Consider the following 9,575-nt stretch of genomic DNA (forward strand, 5'->3'; position numbering starts at 1 on the left):
CATTTGCATAGTCCTGAGCTGCTGTAAATCCCTTAGAGATGGCTGCTGTGCTATTGTTAGATGCTGCCTTTAAGGACAGATGACACAGTCCATCTGTCTGTGTCTCCCATTAATTCCTCCACAGTCTTGTGCATGAGACATTTTAGTGTTGGATTGATTTTTTTGTTTTATTTGTTTTGTTTTAAAGAATTATTTATTTATTTTATGTATGGGGGTACATAGTCACTGTCTTCAGACACACCAGAAGAGGGCATTGGATCCCATTACAGATGGTTGTGAGCCACCATGTGGTTGCTGGGAATTGAGCTCAGGACCTCTGGAAGAGCAGTCAGTGCTCTTAACCACTGAGCCATCTCTCCAGTGGGTTGTTTTAAGGGGCAGTCTTAAAACCTTCAAATCCAAGAACAAACCAGTAAGTATACCTCCCATCCCCCATATCAAACTGGAACAAAACAGCAAAGTTTAGGTAAGTTCAGTGGTTCTTTGAAGACAATGTGTGTTTTACATTGTCATTTTAGAGAGCCAGTTCTTTTACTACATTTCATAATAGATTGTGAAGAAGGCATGGTGAGGTGACTAGCCAGCCAGTCAGGAGACTGGATCAGCGATAACCAGGAGAGTGGTTACCTGCCTAGGTCAGACTAAAGCAGTGAAAACTGAGTCCTGTAAAAGGACAGGGAAGATATGAAGTCAGGAAGTCACTTCACTGTGGAAAATGGGGCATAAAGAGCAATAGCCACCCCAAACTTTATAATTTAGCACTTGAAGAGCTAAGTATCTTCAGTTCCTCAGGTTTTCTGTTGTTGTCATTGGTTTCTATAATGGAGGGGGGTGTGTGCGTGCTCATACACATGTCTGTCTGTCTGTCTAACAAGCCTCATTGCTAAGATAATTAAGTATTTGTTTTGTGTTTCTGTGTGTGCGGAGCAGGTACCCCAGAGGAAAGAGGAATCAAGAAATGGAAGAAGGGTGTGAGCAAAGGAAGCAAGTCTCTGGACGGCATGGAGTCCTACAATCTGCCATTTGGCATGAACATTATTAAAAAGTACCGATGCTTCAGCTACCTGCCCATCAGCCCCACCTTTGCAGGCTACACTTGGAAAGGCTTTGGGAAGAGTGAGAACAGCCGGAGTTCAGACAAAGATTCCCAGGCCACAGTATAGCCTTTGCTGCGCCCTGTGGCCTGGCCACAGTGAGGCATGTATCTGTAGTTCCTTGCTGAATAACAAGAAGATATATGTTTGTATATCTACATGGCATCCTGCACCTCAGAGCTAAGACAGGTTGCACGTCACTCTTCTGTTGTGGGTGGTGATTGTGTCCAATATGGTGTCTCGCTTGTGTCCTTATTGGTCCCTTACCCTTTCTGTGTCCATTGCTGGCCATGGTCACTGAACTTGAAATCACAGCCCTGCCATTGGAGTGGGCGTTTGGAATCCCTAGTGCTCCTGCTTTCAGTCCCCTCTGCCTTCCAGTGCTCTCTTTCCTACAAGCTGCTTCGAGGTCCAGGGGTCTCTGCTTCTTAAACACTATGTTCCAGTCTTCTCATGTGACCTCAGCCTGAACCCTGTGGAGACCTCCTCTGGCCAGAGGGCCACTGGTGTCCTCACTGTGTTGGGATTCTGTTATCCCTGATACCCCAGGAGCCTATTGACCTGACTGAAAATAGTGACATGTCTGTCCTGTGACCAGATGTGAGTGTGCATAAGGTCCTGTCTAGCTGAGACTGACCGGAGGGCGGGGGGGGGGGGGGGCACTGTATAGGAGACTGACAGGGAGCGGAAAGGTCCTGACTCCCTCCCTCCTTGTCACCCTGGACCCTTCCAGGCCAGCGCACCTTCTTTTTTACTGGCTGAGACACCCTATTTGGCATTTTCACTGCTGGCTGGTGTGATGGGTGTTGAGTGCCCACAGATGAGTCTATGGATGTCTTGGCTCTGCTGTCCTGTACTTGCGTGTGTTTTATTCCTATTTAATGTTATTGACTCTAGCGGATCTTTGAAATCAGTGTTTTCCGTGTGAACTTCCAACCTTGCAACCCGTTCTTGTCCTTACTCTTGACTCCATCCAGAAAAGAACCAGCATCTGCAAACGCCGTGGGCGCCATCAGCGAGCGAAGCCTCTCGTGTCGGCTGTTGAAAGCCAGTGGCAGCTGTCATGGCTGTGCTTTGTACTGCTCTCTACCATGAAAGTGTAAATACTGTAATGTCTAATCTATTTATCACAACTGACTACTGGACCAGGGCCCAGAAATGTGGGTCAAGTTACATGTGAATTTGTTTGGTGAAGAAGGGAAGCTGGGATGGTAACAGAGCGTCACCACATGGGATGTGCCATTATCTAGCTAAAATCATTCTTTCCTTCCTTCTGTTTCAAGTCATTGCTGCCAGATCTGGCTTAATAAGACTTGGTGTGGCTTGTCAGGTCACATGTCCACCAGATCTTGATTCTTGCAGGAGGGAAGATTTGATCCCTTAGTGAAATAGCCTGTGGGACTTGTTAAAGAAGATAGATAGTAAGAAAAGCAGCCATTGAGTGCCCTCTGTGAAGAGTTCTAACTTGGAGAACAAATCTCTCAGACAAATGACTTGTACTAAATTTGGCTTTGGTTTCCAAGCCAAGGGAAAAGCTGAAGACATGAGTAATGATCTTGCTTCGTGAGATTGTACCTCTTAAGTGGCTATGGACCTGGCTAAACTGTGGGTGGCAGTGGGCATCCCCATCACCCTTAGCAAGATGTGGTTCTCAGTGCCTGTCATTGGTGTGTGTTCCTGTGCCCAGACTGGCTCAGTGTCATCCTGTTGCCAGGTCTTTGTGTTTCTGCAGCTCTCATGACCCTTGAGAGTTTTGGGTTGCAGTAACACCTCAGGGCCACTGCATTGTTTTGCCAAAATCTTACTCCAGATTAAATACAGAACTTGGTTTCTAACCGTATTTAGTTTTGTATGTGTGTTCAGACAGTTAGTGTTTTGGAAGCACACTGGTGAGTAGCTTTTTGCCCCTCCTTCCTTAGCAAGCCCGTTTGATTGACAGCTCTCCTGCTCTGAGTTCACTCTGTGCCTCCATTTGCATTTTGCTTAGTTGATCCAGTTACTCCGAGGTGGAAAACTGGTAAGCGTCTCAGATCTGCAGTATTGTGGTGGTACTCCACTGAGCAGGAGTCCACTCAGAAGCATGAGGACTTCCTGTAATCCAGGCCGTGTCCTGCCACTATACCTGTATTGCTGAGTGCCGCCCAAGTCCTCTATTTGGCTGTAGTCTGCTCTGGGGCTTTCACTGTCAGTCTGGGGCATGGGCTCAGCAAGTATTTGTGTGGTCAAGGAAGTGCTATGCCAACATCTTCCATTGGAAACAGGGTTTCTCCTTCTTGCTTCATCAGAGCCAACTTTTGATATTCTTGGAGGGGACAGGAGGTGGGAGCATAGAGAGGGAGTAGCCTGCGAATGTGCCTCCAGTCAGTGGGGTATTGTCTGCACCACTCTGAGTGATTGTTACCTTGTAACCACTAGTAAGCTTTGTTCATGCAGCTTGTAGTCCTCCCAAACATATAGGGAATGTGCGTTTATGTACCAGATGGGGAGTGTTGAGGGGATATGGTGGCTCTGTGATCTGTCTGTCCATTCGTGACCAGTGTTCACCTGCGTTACTGGAACTTGGAGCTACCCTGTTTGGTTACCAGTGGACTGTTAGAAAGTATTTCAGATACGAGCAGCTTACAAGGCATTTCATCCCTAGTTCTCACAGTGAACACCTGCCTCCTCCCTCTCCTGAGAGCAAGCATTTGTGTCAGCCACAGGAAGCAGAAGTATTAAGGGAAGAAGTGCTGGTAGCTACCCTGTGGGGAGACTCCCGAGGAAAGTAACGGGCACCAGGCTTCATGACTTTCATTCTCATTTATAAGTTAGACATTCATTCACTAGAACATTTATGCTCAGAATCTTCCTTAAGAGGGTGTCCAGTATTAACTTTGATTGGGATTAATCCAGGCAAAAGAAGAGACTTTATCAGAGAGTGGAGTGAAGCATTGTGGGTACTACCCGTGTCCCATGTTCACAGTAACAAATTCACATGCAGGATTTACTTTATACTGTAGAATACTGACTTTCATGATGACAACTTGATTTATGCATGAATATCAACAGTATTTCCATATAGTAAAATAACATTTCTGCCCAGGATAATAGTCACAGTTTTCCAGGGAGGGAATGATATAATTTTCATGACAATGTCATGTGCTGATAGAATTTCTCCATTGATGAACCTCTAGTATGTGTGTATACTTTATTTACCCATGTGTATATTTTATGATCATGATCTAAGCTGTTAATTCTTTCATTCATGTCCCTGCTGAGACACTGATATTAGCAACTTAGAGTTGGTGAGTTTAATCTTCAGTCATACCAGCTCCAAGAGATGAGGCCTCAGTCCAGAACCCATCTTCATACAAAAGCATCAGTAGCCTGCAGGTGGCTGTACTTGGAACAGACGTTTGGCTGCCAGTAGCAGGCCTGGCATGGTGTGACGAGAGGGGCCTAATTACCTAGCTGTTGCTGGACACCAGCTGTGCATACCTGAGCATGCCCAGTGCATGTTGGGTCCATGCACAACTCCTGGACCCGAGCTTTCACCAAGCTCTGGCCTCCAGGGAGCTGTGTCTTTCTCTGTCCCATTAAGATTTGGGCACAGATAAGACATCTTCCACTTTCCATCCTTCCTACAGCTAGAGCCCCAGTAGTGTGAGAAGGCCCCATATATGGCAGCATTCAGCTCTCATCCATAGAGCCCCAAAGCACACTTGTGCTGGGCTTCCCTTCAGCAGCCTCCCAGACCTCCCCATTCTTCCAGGATGCTGTCTGCCAGGTCACCACTCTGAACCCAGCATTCTCTGGTCGCTGTATGTTTCCAGTGTTTAAACACTCATCACCGATGTTGCTGTCTGCTGCCATCTGCAGTCCAGTGAATCCTTTCCTGCCTGTCCCTAACAACTTTTATTTGACACATTAAAAATGTCTGACTGTCCTTAAGACGGTAGCGATGCCTCTCCTTTATTTGAGTTTTGTGACTGACTTTGCCTATATATCTCTCTGGGGTTTTGTTTGTGTTCAATTTTTATTTTGCATACTGAGGGTATTTGGGGTGGGGTTGTTTTTTGAGATGTGTAATTCTTTTATGGAGTTTTTAAAAAGAATTTTCATATTGTTTTTTCTAACATGGCTTCATTAAACGTTTAAGTATTTTAAAACTATGTAATATTTGGACCAGATGTTGTGAATAACAGTAGAGAAAGCTATTTTATTCTGTATTTTTAAAATTGTTCCGTACAAATAAAAGCTCTCCTGGATGTAGTTCTGTTGTCACGTGCCTCTTTCTTGGGCTGGAATTCAATTAAAAGTCACATGTAGTGCGGTTCTTAAGAAACAGAGCCCCCGACACACATACAGCGGAGGACTGCTGGGCCTGGCCTCAGCAGGAGAAGATCGAGCCTAACCCTCAAGAGACTTGAGACCCCAGGGAGTGGGGAGGGCTGGTGGGATGGGGATAGGGCATCCTCTTGGAAACAGGCAACAACTGGACTGGAAAAAAATAAAAGTAATTTTAAAAAAAAACGCCAATGAGATTGGGGGAAAAAGCATATATATTAATTTATTATATATACAATAGTTAATATACATATAAACTATATATGTGTGTGAATTTATTAAATCAGCTTATGTTAGTTGCTCTGTCCTTGAGGCTGGGTTGCTCAGTAGTTAGAGTCACAGCTCACTGGAGAAAAAAACAACCCAATAGTCTCTGTCCACAAGGTAAACCTGAACGCTCCCTGGAAGGATGCTGGTTCTTAGCCTGAAATAGAAGCTTGGCGACTCTAAATCTGCTATCAGTGAGGAGTTAGCAGCAGCAGCAGCACAGGAGTCAAGAGGAGACCAGGCCAAGCAAGAAAGAGGCAGGCCAGCAACCTTTCTCTTTTCGTCTTAAATGCCTCCTTTTTCAAGAAGCTGGGCCTGTTCAGAGGTTCCATTAATACAATGAGGATGGTCCTTCAGGTGAGACTCCCTTCTCAGGCGAATCTAATCTGTGGTAAATTGACGTTGAAACCATAATACCACCACCCAATGGAGGCAAACCGACTAGTAAGGAGCTAAGTGTAACACCCTCACAGGATTTCTTGTCAGCACCTAAGAACTGAAAGCTGGGGTGGAGTCTTGAAGGGGACAGAGGAGCTGGTCTCCCCTAGATTTAGGGACAGGTTAGGGTGAGATTTTAACCCCTTTATAAACAGCAGCCACACCAGAAGGCCAAGTCATAAGAGGCAGGAAAGGCCAGGCACTGCTGATTTGCAGCCAGGCCCCATTCAGTAGGTGCTGTGCTGGGGAGGAGGCCAAGGGCAGATCTTGAAGTGCTAGTCATATTTTTCAAATTGGAGCAAACTTAGAATGACCCAGTCTCCTTCCTGGATCCTTCCCTGACAGTCCAGGACAGTGACACTAGCTGCTTTGTGGGCCATACAGTGTACTGCTGCCATTCTCTGTCCAGGGAGTGATAGCTGAGGTTGTCCTCTGCCTCTGAGCACACGCAGAATCAAAGAACAATCTAGATGCTTCCAGAGAGAATTAGCAGATGTGAACCCCAAAGAGCTAGGATCCAGTGGGCATCAGTGTTCTCCTTGGTGAAGTCTCTCTCCCTCCCCCTCTATCCCATCTCCCTCCCCTCTCCCTATCCCTTCCTCTTTTCATCTCTCCCTCAGCTTAGAGATGTGGTCTCTTTGTCCCACAGAGTGGTATCAGACTTATAATCCTTCTGGCTTCATTTCCCAAGTGTGAAGATGACTGGTGTACCATTATATGGGACAAGAAGGCCCAACATTTCAATGCATTGGATAAGTACTTCCCCAGGAAGAGAAACAACCTCGGAAGTGCTGTGTGTGATAACTGAAGGGTGGGTCAGTAAGTAGCTTGCTGAGTCTCTTAATAAAAAGCAATAACCAAAGGAGGAAAAAAATATCCACAATGATACCAAATTAAGGCCATACATGCCAGAATGGTAGTGGGGGGAAAAGAGGACCTAAGACACGAGAGAAAGAAACAGGCCCAAACAGACCAGTAGTTACAAATAACCAAACTGCCAGTCAAATGATCATCTGACCATGTAAAGATCCTAAGACATGCTCCTAAACATTGATGTTTAGAATCATGTTCTGTGATTGTTAGAAGCAGCAGTTGTTCCTTCTAAAATTGATAGTGTCTTAGCAATCCATATAAAGAAAAAATATCTGCTCCTTTTTGTTGAACCTATAAACAACTGGGCCTAAAAACCTAAAAACAAATATGTTTAATTTTGTTGTTTTATTTCTAAAAATCAGGCTGCTGTAGGTTGGGTTGGAGAGGGGCTGACATGGCTTAAATGGCATCCTCTATCCTAGACACACTGAGGAGCATTGCTTACAGCCTGGTTGTGGTTTACATGGGATATACAAAATTACAAGTAAGAAACTGAGGTGAAAATCACCCTGGGCCATTACTAATCGCCTACCAAATCATGGGAGCCGCCCTGGAAGGGAGAGATCCCGGGGCCAGACCTTTCTTCTCCACAGCCGAAGCGTTTCTCAGAAGTTTCTTTCTGACTTCATTCACTGAGGGAAGTCCGAGTTTGTTTAGCAGTAGGATTTGTAGTCCCTTTGGTGGATAATTTTCTCCCAGGCTCATCCTATGAGCTTTTCCTTTAGACTCTGGACACAGCCTGTTATCTAATGTCCCTATCTTTGCCTCCATTCCATTCCCAGACCCTTGTTTATTCATCTGTGACTAATTACAGACCCCTTCGTATTTGTGTAAACAGGCACTTAAAAGTAACGGAGTTACTTCGGAATCTTAGGGAGGTAGGGTTATGGGTTACTTTTAAAACCTCGTATTTCCAAACTACTTTCTACTTACAAGTTGTATACTTCTGTTGAAAGAAAAAAAAGAGAGAGAGAAAGAGAGAGTGAGAAAAGAAAAAAGAAGAGAGAAAAGAAGGAGTGGGCAGGGAGAAGGGAGAGAGGAAGGAAAAGAAAAAAAGAAAAGAAAAAAACCTCAACTTTATTTTTCCTCTCTGAGGAAGGGTGTCTGAGCAACCTGTCCCCCCTCCTGAGTGTGGACTTTCATCTGTAATGAGACTTTGTCCTAGGTCCTAACTCTAGCTCTGAACTTTTGGTCCTGAGGCAGTAAGAGCCTGGAAACTCTGAGCAGGGCTGAGAAGCCCAGCCTTCACCAGCATCGCCTCACATTTGCTTCATGGCACTTACAGTTTAATTACATGCTCAGGTAAGACTTGATCGCTGCCTACGTTTCCTACTGAACTTACAAACTCCAGCCCTGGAAAGGTGCCCTGCATACAGGTAGCAATGAAAAATGTTTGTAGAAGTAGGAATTGCCCTGGCCTATAGTCCTAAGTATGCCAGAGGCTGAAGCAGGAGGATAGAAAACTCAAGGCCTGCCTGGGCTATTGATTGAGGTCAAGGCTTGCCTGGGTGGCTTGGTGAAACCCTGTCTAAGAGTGAATAGTAACAATACAGAGGAGTGCTGAGAGCTGATTATTAGCATTCTTCCCTAGCATGTGCCATCTGTCACCCTTCTCCACCCCAATCCCTTCGAACCCTCCAATACTAGGTAGGTGAGGAAGAAGGTTAGAGGAAAGAGGAGGCATCCATCTCATTAGACTGCTTCCTGCTGATTTAGGGGCGTTCAATTCCTTGGAGCAAGTCATCAGGATATCTCCAGCCAGCATACCAGCAAAAGCAGCAAACACAAGCAGCAACCAGCAATCTAGAAACCACCCAAAGCAACAACAACAGGGGCGGCGGCAGCTAACAGCAGCCTCTCAGGCCTTCGGTGTTTTTATACCCTCGCAAGAGTCCCCAGAATTCCAAATGTAAGCTATCTTCAGCTGGCAGACTCATGCCCCTGCCGGAGGACAAGGTCAGTCATAGTCAGCTGCTGTGGACAGAGTCTGAAGCAACCCCACCCATACCCCACCCCTGGGATTAAAACAAAGACATAGACACGTAACATAACTAACTGGGTTTCTCAAGAAACCCAAATTCTCACTACAGGAAATGCAAAGACAAAAAGATGGATCAAGGCAGACAGAATGGCTGAGTGGATAAAGGTGCTTTCTACCAAGTCTATCCTCAGAACCTACATGGTGGAAGGAGGAACCAACATTTGCAGTTGTTCTCTGACCTCCACATGCATGACTGCCAACCACCCCCAAAAAGTAAGCAAATAAATGTCGTGGGCAGGACAAGCAATTATTTGCCAAGAAATCACCAATGAAGTGAATGAATTTCTGAAAAATATTTGCAAGATAGAAAGTTAAGTACTCTCAACCCATGGAATTCCTTTAAGTGCTTATATTGCTAACTATGCTGCTGTGTCCATAGTAAGGTTCCTGGCTTAGTAAAGACCATATCTCCGCCTCCATGTTATCAAATGATAACCTCAGAGCACCCCAAAACACTTCCCCTTGGAGTAATTTAATGAAGAACGAGCCCAGATTTGAATTCTCTCTACTCTCTCTATATCTTCTGCCATTTCCTG

General features: G+C 45.3%; 1 protein-coding gene across 4 annotated transcripts in view; it reads left to right on the forward strand.

The window, feature by feature from the left end:
* Nucleotides 1-5,345, forward strand: part of Slc23a2 (solute carrier family 23 member 2) — a 90,939-nt gene extending 85,594 nt beyond the window's left edge. For all 4 annotated transcript variants that reach the window (XM_029472175.2, XM_021184093.2, XM_029472176.2 and 1 more), the window contains exon 16: nucleotides 931-5,345. In XM_029472175.2, the coding sequence (XP_029328035.1) occupies nucleotides 931-1,163 (233 nt within the window). In that variant the 3' untranslated portion in view covers nucleotides 1,164-5,345. The remainder of the gene's footprint in view (nucleotides 1-930) is intronic.
* The last annotated feature ends 4,230 nt before the right edge of the window (nucleotides 5,346-9,575 follow it).

The sequence above is a fragment of the Mus caroli genome, unplaced genomic scaffold (assembly GCF_978045245.1).
Source record: "Mus caroli unplaced genomic scaffold, Mus_caroli_1 scaffold_2, whole genome shotgun sequence".
In the NCBI taxonomy this organism is placed as follows: domain Eukaryota; kingdom Metazoa; phylum Chordata; class Mammalia; order Rodentia; family Muridae; genus Mus; species Mus caroli.